Source organism: Sturnira hondurensis, unplaced genomic scaffold (assembly GCF_014824575.4).
Source record: "Sturnira hondurensis isolate 20B ecotype Veracruz unplaced genomic scaffold, ASM1482457v3 Scaffold0015596, whole genome shotgun sequence".
Lineage (NCBI taxonomy): Eukaryota > Metazoa > Chordata > Mammalia > Chiroptera > Phyllostomidae > Sturnira > Sturnira hondurensis.
Genome location: NW_028088227.1, coordinates 23,502,750 through 23,522,043, shown reverse-complemented (window position 1 = coordinate 23,522,043; position 19,294 = coordinate 23,502,750). Strand labels below are relative to the sequence as shown.

At 42.3% G+C, this 19,294-nt stretch overlaps 1 protein-coding gene across 6 annotated transcripts in view; it reads left to right on the top strand.

Moving 5' to 3' along the window:
• DIP2A (DIP2 acetate--CoA ligase A) overlaps positions 1-19,294 on the top strand; it is a 110,415-nt gene that overhangs the window by 31,610 nt on the left and 59,511 nt on the right. For all 6 annotated transcript variants that reach the window (XM_037065149.1, XM_037065148.1, XM_037065146.1 and 3 more), the window contains exons 2-5: positions 259-330; positions 5,979-6,098; positions 14,471-14,590; positions 16,007-16,216. In XM_037065149.1, the coding sequence (XP_036921044.1) occupies positions 259-330; positions 5,979-6,098; positions 14,471-14,590; positions 16,007-16,216 (522 nt within the window). The remainder of the gene's footprint in view (positions 1-258; positions 331-5,978; positions 6,099-14,470; positions 14,591-16,006; positions 16,217-19,294) is intronic.

Genomic DNA, 19,294 nt, shown 5'->3' with positions numbered 1-19,294 from the left:
TCTTTTCCAGGATGTCATGTAAGTGGAAGAATTCTTTCACTTGGCAATATGTATATAGGAGCTATCTAAATTGTTCTATATATCAGTAATTTGTTCCTTTTTACTGCTGAATAGTATTTCATTGTATGAATTGTAGTTTGTTTACCAGTCACTAGTTGAAGGACATTTGTGTTTCCAGTTTTTCATTATGAATTAATCTTTAATTAAAAATTTTAGTAACTTTAGAATAAACATAATTCTCTTCTACCATTGTTTTAGGTGACATCACTCAAAAAGGATATGAAAAGAAAAGGGCGAAGCTGCTTGCGCGCTACATACCGCTTCTTCAAGGTGAGCGCAGCGCTGTCGAATGTTCTGTGACAATTATGTTATCTCGTAGAACTTGATTGAAACATTGATTTTAGAGGTTATAATTGGTATATTTCCTATGTTTTCTATTAAGAATGACTGGGCAAATAATGTCCCCAATATTAAATAATAAAATCCAAAGGCACAGATTATCATTTACAGCTCTGGTTTGGTATAGATCTCATCCTCAAATAGAATTTATTGTATTTTAATTGACTATTGAACATGATTATTTTTGTGATTAGTGTAAGGAACATTTTCTTACTTAGAAATATTTCTTACTTACATATTTAAACAAATATCTAAAGATTCAGGTCTTCTGAGACTAATCTGTAGAGGCAGCACACTTCTCATTTCAATGGGTTTTGTGTGTGTGTGTGTAGTTTAACAAGCTAATTATAAATTTTATGTATAAGTTTAAGGGGCCAAGGGATTCAAAATATGCTCAGAAAAGAAGAACGAGATGGGAAGATTTGCCATATCAGGGCATGAAGAACGAATGTCACGCTGTCACGAGTAAGGCAGCCTGGCTTGGCACAAGGGTGGCCTGCTGGGCGAGAGAGCAGACGTGGGCTCAGGCACAGGTGCCCGTCTGGAGGAGACTCGGCTTGTGGCGGAGACAGCTCTGTGGGTCGTGGTGCTGGCCCAGTTCCTCGCCCGCTTGTAAGACAGGTGACATTAGTCTAAATGTGCAAGGCAAATCCTGTAGCACCTTTAGAAGGTCATCCAGGAAACTGTCATCATCTTGAGATAGGAAGGGTTTCTTAAGTCACTAAAGGCACCAAAAAGCAGTAACTTTAAAGGAAACGGTTAGTAAATTGGACGTCGTTAAAATTAACATTTTTATTTTCTCAAAAGGCACCAGGAAGCGAATATAGACAAGCTCCTGAGTGGGAGAAGAGAACTGTGACAAAAATAACTAAATGCATCACCATTCAGTAGAACTTTCTGGGATAATGAAAGTGCTCTGAGGCTGTAGTGTTCAGTGAAATGCATACTAGCCACATAGAGCTTTGGGCACTTGAAATAATGGCCAGCAGTGAAAGACCAAATTTTTAATTTAATTTTGATTAATTTAAACTCAGATAGCCAGAAGGTTCCCCAGCATGATTAAGACAGAAAAAGCCCAGAAGAAAATGAGCTAAAGACTTGAGTAAGCATTTCGTAAGAGGAAACCCTCATGGCCAGTAAGCAAACAAAAGGCACTAAGCCTCAGTGGTCATCAGAGAAGTGCTGATTGAAGCCTCCCCTGCCTCCGGCTGTTGGGGAGAATTTAGACCGTAGGGTGTGGACAGTCAGTGTTCCTGATGAAGTTGAAGAGGTCAGAGGCGACCAGCAGTTCTCCTTCAGGTACACGGGTGCCCTCAAGAAACTTCAAGTGTTTGCACTTGTGTTTGCTCACACACAGGAGTGTGTATTGTACCCTTCAGCTGTCGGTAACTAGAACCCCAGCCGACAGAGTTTGTACAGGGGAAAGCCGAACACCTGCATGTATCAGCGAGGATGAAGCCTGTCAACATATGGGTAGTGAAAGAAATAATTGCAAAGGAATAGAGGTAGTTTAAGTGAAGAACATGCCAAACTGTGCTATTTAGGAACCTTTATGTATGTAGTTGGTAAAGAAAGACAGGGGAGTGGTTTTCCCTGAAGTCAACACAGCATTGCATTGTGGAGTGAGACTGAGGGACCTCAGGGGCTCCTGTGGCACTTGAGTGTTTATTTCTTAACCAGTATCGTTGTTACTAATAGTTCCTAAACTGAAAACATGCTTTATGCTGTTTATATCAATGTGAGGTATTTTACAGTCGACAACAGAAATAGTGAAGAGTCTCTTCATACACTGACATTCATTCCTCCAAAATCAACACAACCTCTGAGTAAAACTGGAATTTACGGAAATGATGGAAACATCTGACAGCCTGTTTGTAAACATCGACAGCCAGTGGCACATTGTACGATCACACACTGCAGCATTTCCATCCTGTGCAGGGTGGGACAGGAGTGCTGGCTGTGCCGCTCTTAGGCCACTTTGTTTGGTGGCCACTGTCAGTGTGATGGGATGGGAAACAACGCAGGATGGACATCTTTAGTTATAGGTGGTATTACTGTATATCTTGAAAACCCAGGTGACTGCTTATTAACTATTAGAGTTTTGGGTTTGATATAAGACAAATATGCAAGAATCTATAGCTTTTCTCTGGCAGAATTTCTGTTAATGAAAAAAAAACATTTATAGGGGCTGTAAACTGTCAGTTGCTTATTAATATATTTAGCAAGAAAGCCACAGAACCTTATTAGGGTCATAAAATCTATTTGAAAGAAATAGCCAACACCCTAAAATAGAAGAAACACCAAATTTCTAAATGGAAGAACATTGTATATAAAGAACTCACATGACTCCACACCAAGAAAACAAACAATCCAATTAAAAATGGGCACAGGACCTGAACAGACACTTCTCCAAGGAGGAGAGAGCCCAGAGACATATGAAAGGATGCTCAACATCACTAGCCATGAGAGAGATGCAAAGTAAAACCACAGTGAGATACCACCTCACACCTGTCAGAATGGCCATCATAACCAGATCAACAAATAACAAGTGCTGACAAGGTTGTGGAGAAAAGGGAACCCTAGTCCACTGTTGGGAATGCAGACTAGTGCAGCCACTGTGAAAAACAGTATGGGATTTCCTCAAAAAACAAAAAAATGGAACTGCCTTTTGATCCAGTGATTCTGCTGCTGGGCTGATGGGATTATACCCTAAAAATCCTGAAACACCAATTCAAAAGGACCTGTGCACCCAGTGTTCATAGCAGCGTAATTTACAATAGCCAGGTGCTTGGAAACAGCCTAACTGCCCATCAGTAAATGAGTGGATGAAAAAACTGCGTTACGTTTACACAATAGAATACTATGCAGCAGAAAGAAAGAAGGAGCTCCTACCCTTCACAAGAGCATGAATGGAACTGGAGAGCATTATGCTAAGTGAAGTAAGGCAGGCGGTGAAAGATAAATATCATGATCTCACCTGTAAGTGTAACCTAATCAACATAACAAACAAATGAGCAAAATAGTATCAGAAACATGGAAATAAAGAACAAACTGATAGTAACCAGAGGGGAGTGGGAGGGGGATAACAGTTTCAAAATTAAAGTGTGAACATAATGCAGCTTAGTCTGAATACCAGTGGCTGATTGTGCACGTCACTCCCAAACTGGGAATGGAAAAAAATAACCCACTTGAAGGAGGCAAGTCCTGAGAGTAGCTAATCCACTTTTGAAAAAGAATACTAGTGAGAAAGAACTGGCCCTCAGGATGCTCTGACTGTGTACACTTGGTTGTTGGTCACAACAGGGGTGTCTTGCGTGGGGAGTAGAAGAAAATGAGTGGAAGATAACAGGGTCTGGCAGTGACTCAGGAGCATTCAAAGGGCGGAGACAGAGTTGGGATCCTCTTCCTCTGAGCTGTTAGTGAACAGAGGCTTTAAAAAGGATCATGGCTCTAAAAAGGTTTGTAATTAAGAGGTGCTATGAAATTCAGGAGTACCTTTGAGTAACTCTTGAGTGGAGGTTACAAGATAGGAGACCTAGGAGTTAGGAAGGAAAAGAAAAACTGGTACGATTTGTTCCCTGGAAATGAACACATTTCAGAATGACTGAGCTGCTGGGCTATAGATTAGGGAGGTGTGCTCAGTGCAGGGTAGTGACCCCAGCAGACAAGGGCTCCCTGCATTTTTTTTGGGGGGGGCTTATTAGCTTGGTAAAATGAATAGAAATTCAGAGAAGAGAATATGTGGATGGACCATAAACATTATGTTCAACCCAACAGTAGTTAGGGAAACTCAAAGTGAACCATTTTTCTCCTATCAGCTTGGCAAAATTCTAAAACTTTATAACATCCAGTGCTGAAAGGATGTGGGGAAATGTACTTTCGTACATTGCTTTTGAGTGCGAATTGCTGTAATCTTTTTGGAAAGTTACCCCTTGATATCTGTTAAAGTTAAAAATATATCTACTCTTTTATCCAGTAATTTCACAATGGGTTTTGGTGTCTTTGTTGAATAAATGCATCTATCTCAAAGAATCAGCGTGCCCATATTTTGGAATGCAAGTATAGGAATGTCCGTTGGCATGTACATCAGTTTGCAACACACCTATTTATAGTCCATGGCACATAACATTCTGTGCATTCTCAACTCCACTGTGAACGTACAGCAGTTTCACTTGGTCACAACACACAAAGCAAGTGGCAATACTGATCAGTATTGCTGTGGATGCACGTGTGTGTGTGTGTGTGTGCATGTGCGCATGGATGGTCATATTCTGAAGAGCCAAACATTGGTTTTTCCGAGGGGTTCTCATTCTCTAGCGCTCATAACTGACCACCCTGAAATGCAGGGCTTGAAACAGCAGTGACAGCCTCTTTCTGCTCACAGACCTGGGCTGGAGGGCAGTTGCACACTGTCCACAGAGCCAAAGCTGATGTTGGGGGCTTCTCAGTCACAGCTGTGGGCTTGGTGCTGGGAGACTCAGACAGCCAAGCACAGGGCTTCTGCACGGCTTCTGTCCCCGTCTGTCCTCTCATGTGTCCTTTCAGTGTGCTTTCACTGAGAGGACATGCTGACACATGTGGGAGCTGTGTCACCTTTTGTGACTGGCCTCGGGAGTCATGTAGCATCACCTCTGCCACGCCGTGTCCATTGGGCAGTCACTGCCTACCAGGGTCCAAGGCAGGGACAGATCACCTTTTTTCCAGTAATGATGAAGGCCGGTGGGAACAGTGGGGCTGGAGTCCTGCTGGCCATTTTTATGAGTCGTTTTGAACCAAAGTCTAAATTAAGCCAATTATTTTGATGACGCACAACTGAAGGCTTTGCTATGCTGTTCCCAAATGTCAGCAAATGGGGACTCAGACAACACCAGAGGCTTCGTTTAATGACCCCATTCCTTTACTCACCACACTGTATCCTGAGGGCCTGTGTGGTCAGGGTGGAGAATGTGAGCGCTGGGGGCCTGGCCACGAGTGTGGACAGGCATCAGTGGGTTGGGTGTGGAGACAGTGAGCAGTTGTCGCAGGTCAAGGCAGCTGGGCCAGAGTCTGAGCATGGAAGTCTGCGGGTGTCCTTATCATCTGTGCTTTTCTTTGCTCTGTCTCCACCAGTCACTTCTTTTCTGCCTGTGTCTAAGGGTGACTGGTGACCCTTGTGATTGCTTAGAGGGCTGCTTCTCACTGAGTATGCCGACACCGTGGGCAGTGCCAGAAAAAGTGACTTGGGTCCTTTCAGACAGGAGATGTTTATGGTGCAGAAACGCTTTCAGAGGACCTTCTTTGGAGAGTCTGCGTGAGCAACTGCATGCGTGGCGCTTACAGGGCTCAGGACTGTGATGGTCGCCTTTCTTGCAAACAATGGATGACAGACGCAGATTTGGGCTGGGGGCACTGTGGGGAGAGAGCTGGAAGTGGACGTCGACAGCTCCCCTCGACCTCCAGACTCAGGTGCGAGCACCAGCACAGCGCGCGTATGCGCAGGTCATCGATTTTGGTACAGTGCACGCTGTTTAAAATGGGTTTTTCCACAGTTGGAAAAGTAAGTGGTTGACACAAGACATACCTATAAAATTGTGTTTCAGGAGTGGACCCATCCCTCCAAACAGAGCCTAGGACCTCCGGGCCCTCACAAACCACGGCTGCAGTGTCTAAGCAGCAGAAGCCGCGGCCCACCAACTCACGGGACGAGCGCTTCCGGTCAGGTAGGGACCAGAGGCAGCAGGCCTCCACTCCTGGACTCTAAGTCTTTGGGTTGTTTTTTTCTTGCTAAAAATATCTGCTGAGGAAATTATTTTTACTTGAATGATTATTTACTGTATCATCATATTTTTTATTAATTCTTTATTGTTGGAACTATTAGAGATACTCTGCATTTCCTGCCCCCCCCCCCGCCCCCATCACCCAGCCCCCTCTCTGGCCTTCCGCACATTGTTGTCTGTGTCCATGCATGTCTGGATATATGTCCTTTGGCTGACCTCTTCCAGTTCCCCTGACCTGCTCCCCTCTGAAATCTGCCAGTCTGTTCCATGTATCCGTACCTCTGCTTTTATATTGCTCATTAGAATACACAGATGAGTGAGATCATATGGTATTTGTCTTTCTCTGGCTGACTATTTTGCTTAGCATAATTTAACCTTCACGTAACCACAGTATGTTTTAGGTTAGACGGTAGTGTAAGTGCTCGCTTCTTAGGATGTGTTTCTAAAATTTACCTATTTGAAAAAAATTCTTTAAACATTTTGTTGAGAAATCAAGTTAAATGGAAGTGTGACAACTACAGAATTAAACCACACCCATCAAGACTGATAGGAGGGGCGCAGACTCGGAATAGGCTGGTCCCATATCCACTCGTGGTGGATAAAAATTCAGGAGGGTTATCTTAGGAGTAAGGAGTCCCAGCCCCACAGTAAGCCCCCCAGCCCAGAGTCCCAGTGGTGGGAAAATAAGTCCCCATAACTTCTCGCTGCAAAAACCACTGGGGATTGAGTTGGTGGAAGAGACTTCTGGAGCCCCAAACAGTTCCCCTTAAAGAATCTACACACAGACTCACCTTCTCAGACTCACCCCTTCTGAGTTGTAGTAATGGGGTAGCAGCTTGAAAGACATCAGAGGCATACAGGGAGGAACTGAGGTGTCTGGCATCAGAGAGAGAGCTGGGGGACAGCTTTCTCCCAGAGTGAACAGTGGGAAGAGGCCATCACCTCCTTTCTGAGCCCTCCCCCCACAGAGCCACAGAGGCTGCAGGCAGGTGTCATATTTGAGACTCTATCAACCTGGCTAACACTGTTTGCCCCACGCTGGAGATTCCAAGACTTCATCCCAACCAACTTCCGGGCCCACCCAAACCGTTGGGGTCATGCAAGGGACAACCAATTGATATTTCTCTCACACATCAATGTTTTCTTTCCCTCTCTTTGTCCCTCCCTTCCCCCTCTCTGAAAATAAAAAAATAAAATCTTGAAAAAAGAAAGAATTAAAAAAGTAAATAAAAACTACTAGAACTGATAACTGAATTCATTACAGTAGCAGTATACAAAATAAATATTTAGAAATTGTTTGCATTTTTATTTTTAATTTAATTTTTAAAATTTTAATTTTAGAGCAAAAGAGAAACATCAATTCATTGTTTCACTTAATTGTGCATTTATTGATCGATTCTTGCATGTGTCCTGACTGGTAATTGAACTCACAACCTTGGCACATTGGAATGATGCTCTTAACCAACTGAGCTACTTTGCCAGGGCTCAGTTGCAATTTTATACACCAGTATTGAACTATCAGAAAGGGAAAAAAAAATCCCGTTTAGAGTTGCATCAAAGAGATAAAATACCCAGAAAAAAATTTAACCAAGGAGGTAAAATTATAAGATACTGAGGAAAATAATTGAAGAAGGTACAAATAAATGGAAGCATATACTGTGCTCATGAGTAGGAAGAATTAACATCATTAAAATGTCCATCCTACCCAAAGCAATTTGTAGATGCAACACGCTTCCTATCAAAATATTAATGGCATATTTCATAGAAATGGAACAATAATCGAAAAATTTAAATGTAGCCATAAAAGGCCTCAAATAGCCACAGCAACCTTAAGAAAAAAGAACAGAGTTGGAGGTGTCATGCTACCTGATACAAAAATATCCTAAAAGGCTGCAATAAGCAAAACAGCATGGTACTGGCATAAAAACAGACATATAGCCCTGGCTGGTGTAGCTTAGTGGATTGAGCACAGGCCTGTGAACCACACAATCGTGGTTCGATTCCCAGTCAGGGCACATGCCTGGGTTGCAGGCCAGTTCCCAGCAGGGGACTCACGAGAGGCAATCATACATTGATATTTCTCTCCCTCTCTCCTTCCCTTCCCCTCTAAAGATAAAGAAATAAAATCTTAAAAAAAAAACCCAGACATATAGACCAGTGGAACAGAATAGCTAGCCCAGAAATCAACCCACACCTGTATGGTCAGTTAATATTTGACAAAGGAGACAAAAACATACAATGTGGTAAAGACAATCTATTCAATAAGTGGTGTTGGGAAAATTGGACAGATACATGCAAAAAATGATACTAGACCACTTTCTTATACCATATACAAGAATAAACTCAAAATAGATAAAAGATTTTAAATGTAAGACTTGAAACCATAAAACTTTTAGAAGGAAACATAGGCAGTAAAATCTTGGACATTTCTTACAGCAACGTTTTTTTCTGATCTATCTCCTGGGGCAAAGGGAAGAAAAGAACAAATAAATGTGACTATGTGAAATGAGAAAGTTTTTGTGCCACAAAGGAAATCATTAGCAAATGGAAAGACAACCTACTGAAAGGAAGATAAAAGGATTGATATCCAAAATTTATAAAGAACTCATGCAGCTCAATACTAAAAAAAGACCATCCAATTTAAGAAATGGACAGAATCCTGGTTGGTGTGGCTCAGTGGATTGAGCTCCAGGTTATGAACTGAAAGTTCACTGGTTTGATTCCCAGTTGGGGCACATGCCTGGGTTGCAGGCCAAGTCCCTGGTTGGGGGTATGAGAGAAGCAACCACACATTGATGTTTCCGTCTTCCCCCCTTCCTTCCATTCTCTCTAACAGTAAATAAATAAAATCTTTAAAAAATAGAAAGTAAAAAATGGGCAGAGGGCCTTGGCCAGTGTGGCTCAACTGGTTGGAGTTTCATCCTGTAAATGGAAAGGTTGCGGGTTCTATTCCTGGTCAGGGAACGTGCCTGGGTTGTGGGTTTGGTCCTAGTTGGGGCATGTGCAAGAGGCAACTTATCAGTGTTTTTTTTTCACTTCAGTGTTTCTCTCCCTCTTTCTCTCCCTCCTTTCCCCTTTCTCTAAAATCAATAAGCATGTCCTTATGTGAGGATGAAAAAAAAATGGGTAGGGGACCTATATAGAACCTTCTTCGAAGAGAGCATACAGATGAGATGGTAAATAGACATATGAAAAGATGCTCAACAGCACTGATCGTCAGAGAAGTGCAAATTAAAACCACAGTGAGAGATCTATTCACATCGGCAAAATGGCCATCATCAGTAAGTCCCCAAACAAGTGCTGGTGAGGATGTGGAGGAAGGGGAACTGCTGTGCACTGTTGGCGAGAATGCAGACTGGTGCAGCCACTGTGGAAAACAGTGTGGAAGTTACTAAAAAAATTGAAAATGCAATTTGCCTTTTAACCCAATGATTCCACTTCTGGGTATATATCTGAAGAAACACAAAATACTATTTCAGCAGAATATATGCGCCCTTGTGTTTGTGGCGGCATTATTTATGATATCCAAGATACGGAGGCAGCCCAGGTGCCCATCGAGAAACGAGTGGATAAAGAAGTAGTAGTGCATACAGGGTGGGGCAGAAGTAGGGTTCCAGATGTTCGTATGGAAAGTAATGCAGTGATTAATAAATAACAATACAAGAATAAACTTACGTGTACTCACAACTGTAAATCTGCTTTTGCCCCACCCTGTGTATACAAGTGGGCTGTTACTCAGCCATAAAAAAAGAATAAAATATCACCACTTGCAACAGTATGTTTGGACCTAGAGAGTATTATGCTAAGTGAAAGAAGCCAGAGAAAGAAAAATACCATATGATTTCACTTACATGTGGAATCTTAAGAACAGAGTAAATTAACAAACAAAATTGAAACAGAGACACAGATGTATACTGATGATTGGTGGGGTGTGGCAGGAGTGGGTAGAAAAGGTGAAGGAATTAAGAAGTGCAAAGGGTAGTTACAAAACAGTCACGGAGATGCCAAGTGCAGCACAAGGCATATGGTCGGTATCACTGTAATAACTATGGTGCCAGGTGGGTACTAGAGACACTCTGTAAAATACGTCATTGTCTGACCACTATGCTGTGCCCCTGAAACCAATCCAAAATAGTACTGAATGTCAATTATAATTGAAAAATAAAATGTAAATTAAAAATAAAGAAATGGCCATTTTTATTTTAAGAATATCTAGAAAGAACATTAAGATTTTAAATGGTATGTCAACAGTGGAGTGTGATGAAGAGATGTGAGAAATTTTTCATCAGGTAATTTCTTACCAGTTTAATACACATTTAAACATCACACTGCTGTTTTTTTTCTGTAGTATAATTAATACATGTAGTATAAAGTATTAAACCAAGTTTAAGACCAATTGTAAAAATCACCTGAAGTCTCTGAATCCAAGCCAGCCACCCTTAGCATTTCCCTGAGCACGTCTTCTTCAGCCTGGAGGCAAATGTGCACAGACACACGTCCACAGTGTGAATGGGATCCCGTTAACGTCTGCTTCCTCCTCCTGTCTTCCTTATTTCTCTGCCCCCATCCTCCTCGCCATCCACTTCCATGTAACCAATATTAATAAATGGTTTTCTGCCCTTGAGAGCTTTATTTTAGTCCTAATTCTTTTTTTCCCGAATATAAGACCTTTATCATAAATGTGATTTGCTAATATTTTCTCCTAGGCTTTGTCTTGTCTTTGAATTCTCTTAAAGTATCTTTTGAAGAACACAGATTTTTAATTTTAATGAAGTCCAACTTATCAATTCTTTTAAGTCAATAGTGCCTTTGTTCTTGTATCTTAGAAAACTTTGTTTAACTACTCGGGGTCATAAAGATTTTACCTGTGTCGTCTTCTGGAAGTTCTGTAGTTTTAAGGTTTTACCTTTAGGTGATGATCCGTATTTTAGTTAATTCTCATATGAGTTCAGCATATGGATCAAAGCTTATTTTTTGCTTGTGGATGTCTAGTTTGTGGAGCATACACTGCCCACTTCTTTGTCTAAAGGCAGTCATACGTGCATGGGTGGCTGTATTCATGCATTCATCCATATTTATGGGCAACCCTGCTCTCAGTGATCGTAGCTTAATAATACCTGTTGAAATCAGTAGTGTTAGTCTCCCGAGTTTGTTCCTGTTTGTTGTTCCCATGTATGTAATGTGTGTTTCTTCCTCTGGCACTTTTAAGTTCTTTCTCTTTGTCACCGGTTTTGAGTGGTTTGATTATGATGCGCCTCAGTGTAGTTTTCTTTATGTTTTTGTGCTTTGTTGAACTTCTTTGACCTGTTGGTTAATCTGTCTTTGTTTCTCAGATACTAAACAAGATACTCCCAAGGGTATCTTTTGAGTTCTTCCTTGATCTCATTATTGACCCATTCATTATTTAACATGTTATTTAGCTTCTATGTCTTTGTGTGTTTTCAGTGTTCTTCTTGTAACTGATTTCTAGTTTTATAGCATTGTAGTCAGAGAAGATGCTTGATATGGTTTCAGTCTTCTTAAACTTATTGAGACTTGTTTTGTGTCCTAACATGTAGTCTATTCTAGAAAATGTTCCTCATGCATATTCTGCTGCTTTGTGTTGAAATCTTGAAGACATCAATTAAATCCATTTGACCTAGTGTGTCATTCAAGGCCACTGTCTCCTTGTTGATTTTCTGCCCAGAAGATCTATTCATCGAAGTCAGTGGGGTGTTAAAGTCCCCAACTATGACTGTATTTCTGTTGATCTCTCTCTCTATGTCCATCAAGATTTGCTTCACGTAGTTAGGTGCTCCTGTGTTGGTGGTGTAAATGTTTACTGGGTAATATCCCCTCACTGGATTGTTCCCTTTATCATTATCTAGTATTGTTCCTTGTCTCTTACTGTAGCTTTGGTTTTAAAGTCTATTTTGTTGGATACAAGTATTGCTACCCCAGATTTTTTTCCTTTCCACTTGCATGAAATGTCTGTTTCCAATCCTTTATTTTTAGTCTATGTGTATCTTTCAACCACAAGTGGGTTTCTTGGAGGCAGCACTGAAAAACACACAAAGACATGGAAGCTAAATAACATGTTAGTAAGCAGTGAATGGGTCAACAATGAGATCAAGGGTGAAATCAAAAGCTACCTTTAAAGGAATGAAAATGAGAACACCGCAATCCAAAATCTGTGAGACACAGGGAAAGCAGTCCTAAGAAGGAAATACATAGCATTATAGGCCTATTCCAAAAAAACAAGAAGTCCAAATAAACAATCTAACTTCATACTTAAAGGAACTTGAAAAGAACAACAAACAAAGCCCAAAGTGAGTAGAAGGAAGGAAATAAAAAAGATCAGAGCAACCCTGACTGGTGTAGCTCAGTGGATTGAGCGCGGGCCTGCGAACTAAGAGACTGCGGTTCGATTCCCAGTCAGGACACATTCCTGGGTTGCAGGCCAGTTCCCAGTGGGGACTCACGAGAGGCAACCACACATTGATGTTTCTCGCCTTCTCTCCTGCTCTCCATTCCCTTCCTTCCCTTCCCCTCTAAGGATAAATAAATAAAATCTGTAAAAAAAAAAAGTTTTTACAAAACTGAACACCAAAAAACCAAACAACCCAATTAAGAAAATGGGCAAAGCACCTGAATAGACACTTCTTCAAAGAGGATATACAAATGGCCAGTAGACATTTGAAAAGATGTTTAGTATCACTAATCATAAAAAATGCAAATTAAAACCACAAGGAGACATCATATCTCACCTGTTAGAATGGCTATAATCAATAAATCAACATATAACAAGTACTGGTGAGGATGTGGAAAAAAGAGAACCCCTTTGCATTGTTGGTGGGAATGCAGATTGGTGCAGCCACTGTGGAAAGCAGTATGGAGATACCTCAAACAATTAAAAACTAGGTCTGCCTTTTGCCCCAGTGATCCCGCTCCTGGGAGTATATCTGAAGGAACTCAAACCACTAATTCAGAAGGACATAAGCACGCCTATGTTCATTGCAGTGTTATTTACAATTGCTGAGTTAATGGAAGCCGCTCTAGTGTCCACCAGTAGGTGACTGGATAAAACAGCTATGGGACATTCACAGAATGGAATACTACTTGGCTGTGAAAAAGAAGAAAATGTTACCCTCGTGACAGTATGGCTGGACCTGGAGAACATTATGCTAAGTGAAATAAGCCAGTCAGAGAAGCACAAATACTATATGATTTCAGCCATGTGTGGAATCTCACAAACAAACTGAACTAACAAGCAGAATAGAAACAGACTCATACATAGAGAGCAGGATGACAGCTAAAGTGGGAAAAAAGACTGAAGTGTGTACTTACTGTCACTGCTGTATCTGTTGAAGGGGCTCCTGGATTAGTCTTTCTTTTAAGCAGCTTCTTCCAAGAGTATTTCACTTCTATGTCTGGGTATATTTTTATTAGACCCTTGTGTTTAAATGATAATTTGGTGGGATATAAGTTCAAAACTTTTTCTTTGATACTATGTTTCCTTCTTGCAGCTGGGTGGTTACTGTTGAGTCATGTCCCTCCATTTCTCTATCCTTCAAGATGGCTTTCTCTCTGGGAGCTTTTAGAATTGTCTTGTTGCCTTTGATGTTTGTAAATTTTATTTCAGTACATGTAGGTTTGACTTTTTCATTGTTCTTTTTAAAATATTTTCTTTCTTTATTTTTTAGAGAGGGGAAGGGAAGGAGAAAGAGTGGGAGAGAAACATCAATGTGTGGTTGCCTCTCATGTGTCCCCTACTGGGGACCTGGCCTATAACCCAGGCATGTGCCCTGACTGGGAATCGAACCAGCAACCCTTTGCTTCACAGGCCCGCACTCAATCCACTGAGCTACATCAGCTAGGGCTTTTCATTGTTCTTGATTAGCACTTAACTGCCATTTCTCTGTAAGCTTTTTAAATGTTTTAAAAACATCTTGTTGGAGAAAAACTTCAAATGTACACAAGTGGTCTTATGCATTTTTTTTGTCCTTAGTAGGTTTTGCAAGAGGAGCAGGTTCAAGTCATTTGGAGTAGTTTATGACGACAGTTGGAGACGCATTTAACTTTGTTTTATCTTATTTTCAATTTGGGGGATTTTTAAAAATTTAATTTTCATTTATGACTGTGAAAATATTCATGGTTTCAAAGTCAAATATACAAACAAAAGAATATTTAAAGAAATCTTAGGACCAAAATGTGGGACATGCAAGTAGGCACAGGGTGAGCTTGTGTTACTTTTACACTCAATGAAAGCCATGAACCTTAATTTTGGTACTTCATAAACAATATCTTAAAAACTTTTTATTGCTGTTTTTATGTAGATGTTCACACTGAAGCCGTGCAAGCAGCTTTGGCCAAGTACAAAGAGAGGAAGGTGCCTCTGCCTTCGAAAAGACGGTCTGTTCTCGCGCATGCATCTCTGGAAACCTGCACCCCCCCAGGTACTGCAGAAACTGGGCCGGGAGTGTCCCAGCGGTGTTTCAGATGCTCTGTGTCGGAATTTTCTTTCCCACTGAGTTGGAATACCCTTCGGACTTGCAGTAAAGAGTTGGAAAATGGAGACTGAAAGTGCGCGTGTGTGTGTGTGTGTGTGCGAGCATGCAGTAGCGCTTACCGGAAAATTTGAGGTGTCCATGGTATGCTTCTTACCCAAACAGATGATTGCTTTTTACAGGCTTTTTGTGTAGATTTTAGTTAGTTGGTTTTTTTTACTAAAATGCTGTCTATGTGTTTTAAAGAAGAAAAGAACCTGAAATGAGAGTTTGGTGATATGCAAAAAGGTTCCCTGGATTAAGAATTGTTAAATTATTCACTTATTTACTGTGTTATATTACCAAGCCTTAAATGGGAGAGAGGAAGGCTATCTAGAGGGTTTTTAATTTTTACTTTGTTGTTTGTTGCTATTGTAATCAGAAATGAAACCTTTACATGGAGTTTGTCTTTGTCAGTCATGGGTTGTAAGCTTCCTATTAAATTATCCCCTGTGTTGGTTTAATGACTTTATGTCCATTCACTTCCGTTGCCTGTCTTGTTATGTAAGCTGTGAAACTGGTGACTGAAAGCCCAAAAACAGAGTCACAAGATAATTTAGTGCTCTAATAATGCTTTCTTGCTAAAAAAGAAGAGTTTATATTGTTGGAAAAAATCTAAGAAATGGCCTTCGAATTATTCTTTCTACCCAATTTTTAAATACTTTTAAATAATTGTGAAACCTGTAATACAATGCACAGTCATACAGACTTGATAGAACCTAATCGTGGTTAATTTTATTGACTGAAGCAGTTTTCTTGGGGAAGGAGTTCTGTCCAGAGTTCGTTCCTGCCTCTGCTAGGGAGAGGCAGGTGAACAGGGCGAAGGAGGCACAGAGGCTGCAGCCCCTGCAGCCCACATGCTTTCTCGGGAGGTGAGCTTCTCCTTCCCTGCAGGGTTTCAGCCGCATGGAGGTGGTGTAGGGGTCGGAGTGAATGCTCTGGAGCAACACTGGACGTTCACGGAGCGTTCCCCAGTTGGAGTCTCCTTTGATGTTTGGGGCCCCACCAAGCTACGTTCTGCAGCCACCTTGGGAGCCTGTCTTCACTCCCAGTGTGTAGTGTCCCAGGACTAAGACCTCTGGGAGAAGCTGGGGTCATAAAGCCAGTCTTCCCAGCTGGGGTCCTTTGGGTCTTCCAGTTGGCTGATGCAGGCCCTTTTAGATTGAGTGTGACCTTTGCCGTGATTCCTCAGCCATGTGCGGGTGTAGCTGTGCATGTAGACAGGGCAGTGCGATCCAGGCTGGGAGGCCCAGGTGCCAATGTGGGAGTGGCCTCCCTCAGTGACCCATCCCTACATCACGCCTGTCGTCGTTATTTTAACCACAGACACGTCGTCTGCCTCAGAAGATGAGGGCTCTTTACGGCGACCCGGGCGACTCACCTCCACTCCGCTCCAGAGCCATTCCAGCGTCGAGCCCTGGCTCGACCGGGTCATTCAGGGCTCGTCCACCTCATCCTCCGCATCATCCACCTCATCTCACCCGGGAGGGAGACCTGCCGCTGCGCTCACAGGCCCCTCGGCCCACGCCCACATAGGTCAGTAACAGTTTCCGTGGCCTTTGTAGGACAAGGGTGCCTCTGCGCCCATTGAAATCTGTCTTCTCTTTTTCATCTGGAAAATGGCTTTTTGGTAACAAAAGTAGTCCTCGTTACTTCTGTGGTTTGACGCTTCCAGGTGCTCTGGCGTGTGGGCCTTCACCGTGGGCAGAGAGAAGTGCGTGGTGTCTCTCGATGTGTGCTCCCCGCTGCTCTGGAGGGCAGGCTGGCACAGGTGGCAGGTGCAGAGTGGGTGTTCAGTTAGATGTGACCGTAGTGGCTCCTGGTGGTCACCCTTGGCCCGTAACCACGACATTGTCTCTGCCTTTGCTCGTGCACACAGCTGTGGGTCCATCAGCTTGCTCGGGAGGTCCAGGGCAAGGAACTCCTCAGCCTGGACGGGGATGACAGTCAGCGCTAAGTCACAAAGATGCACAGGACTCTTCCAGAACATCCCATCTTTAGATTACATTCCTGTTAGGGGAAAAGCACAGACCTTGCATTATTTGAAACCACATTTTAAAAACATAAACAGTAGCATCGCTAGCTGTGCGTAGCTAGTGCACAGCACCCACGTGAGTCTTGCATGAACACCTTACAGAGTGTGATTGTGACCCCTCTGTTCCCTGGGTGTGGAGGGAGGACAGAAAGGTTGATTGTCACTGACCTGAGATTGCACGCCGGGCTTAGCATCGAAGCCAGCCGATGGTTTTCTTGATTCCTGTTTGTTCTCTTTACTGTTAGTTGCTGTTCTGCTCGCATTGAAGCGATGCGTGGCTGGCATCTCGGGGGGGGGAGGGCGGGTACAGCAGGCAGGCTCTGGGCCCAGGTGCGGAGCCGCTTCGTGTCAAATCTTGGTCATTTGGCCGGACTGGGAGTGCTCTGGGTGTTTTAAATGGCTGACGGCTTTAGTCTCACTGTCCTTTGTGGGCACAGCACTGAGGTTCTTCATTTGCAGTGTATTGCCTCAGTGCACAGAGCATGTTTCTGTTGAGCACGTCTTCTACTGCGATGGGAGCCATAGGCGAGAACTCCCGACGCTGTGCTTCCAGCACTCGGGGACCATGGGTGGCTGGGGACAGCTCACTGTTGGGTCTCCCCAGGGTAGCATGTTTCACAACAAAAGGCCCCTTTGGAAAAGAACCCACCCAGATACTTGTGGTAGCTTTTCTGAGTGTCCTATGAATGGCCAGTGGTTAATGTCCCCCTTTCCTCAAGGAGGTTGACAGTAGATAGCTTGAAAAGCAGTTTTTCTGCCGATTTATTAAAAAACTGCCCACAGGTCAGGATGTATAACCAGATAGCCTTCAACTTCCAGTGGTTGTGGGTCTTTTAACAAAGCACTAAACTGTAAGTGTGCTTGAGAAAGGTTTCTTCATTCTCTGAAAGGCCCTGGTTGTGAAGATTCACAAGTTGGGTGCATCACCTTTCAGTGAGACCTCTTGGGTCTTCACTGGCGTAGCTGAGCCTGCCTATCTCCCACTTCACTCGCCTGGCCTCACGTACACACTGTGATTAATTCTTATAATGTCTAAAAACTTAACCTGGGCTCTGTGTAGAACCCTACCGTGGGCTACCGTGGATGGTAGCCTTCATGTACTGAATGTTTGCTGATTATAGCGGCTTGAGTTTCTGGATGTGAGAATACTCAGTTTCTCTCTCTTCATTATAAAAACCATTCTTTGTTTTAGTTTTTAACAGTAGAGAGTGCCTCAGTTTGGGTTAAGAAAAGAAATACAGGAAGAACAAGAATATTTAGGTAAAAATTTAGAGGTAGGACATATTATTAGGTAAAGGTCATCTTAAAAATATATCATTTTCAACTTTAAGGAAATGAAATACTTAAACATTTGCACACAAATGTAAATATGTATATTTAAAAGTAGTATTTTTAGTTACAGTAATTAATTTTTATTTTGAATGTGGTTTGCTTATTTTATTCAACAATTTTAAAAACTACTTTTAGTTATGATTACATTTATACCTTTTTCATGAATACTGTTAAAATCATTTATTATTTTTGCTGAGTTTGGAAAGATGGGAAGATTTCTTTTTAAACTGAAAGAATGTCATGATGGGCCTACTTTAAAATGCTGATTTCATCAATATCCAGCTTTTTCCAGGGTTATGAAAACGCTGTGATTAAAGTTAGAGTTTCCAAATGGTGTTTTCTGCTGTGTAGATAGTGAGTTTGTGTTTTGCTTCCATATAATTTCATCTTTCTGTGTATTTTAAACTTCTGCCTAGGTTGTGAAATGAGAGCTAAAAGATCAGAGTGTAAGATACGAGCCTGCCATCTGCAGAGGCAGGAACATTTGTTAGGAGATAAAACGGATTACAGGTAGCCCACAACATAGGCTAACGCCCATCTCATAGGCGGACCAGTGTCTGCTAGTGTCATGGCAGGGCACAGTTTCTGGTAGTTGTGCAGACACGGTGCTTTTCCCAGCGGTGACTCCACCGTGATGATGACGTGATAGCAGTTCACAGTCAGCCAACGTTCCGAACGGATCAGTGTGCCATATAATGAAAATCAACACAAAAATGTACATTTCAGACAGTGGAAAGGGGAGTGTCTAAACATTTTCTGTATCTAACTAGTTTGCCTTTAGATGAATACATTCTGTTCTAAGAACTTGGTGTATCTGTTAACAGTGAGTTGTGTCAAACTGGCCGTGAGGGTAGTTTTCATCTTTGTGGGTTTATTCTTTGAAGACTGCAAAGGCCTGTGTCTCTGGGACATCCAGCATACTCTGTAGGAGAATACAGGGTAGTCTGTTTCTTCATAACAAAAAACGGTCCAATAATAATTGATTTAAAATGTGTTTCGGCTTCAGTGAGGGAGATTTCTGAGTAAAATCTCAATGGAAGGCGAGTCTGCTTGTGCCTATATGTGTGTGCTGTGGTCAGTGGGTCCAGTCTGGATGTCTTCAGGAACTGGACAGCCCTCCTGCACACAGGTCTGCGTATTTGGGAGCTGAGGGTTCACTGGGTCCTTGGGTGCCTTGGTTGATCAGAAGAGCAACATTATCAGAATGCCGTGCTCCTTGCTTAGAAAGCACAGCTAGAGAAGCTTTA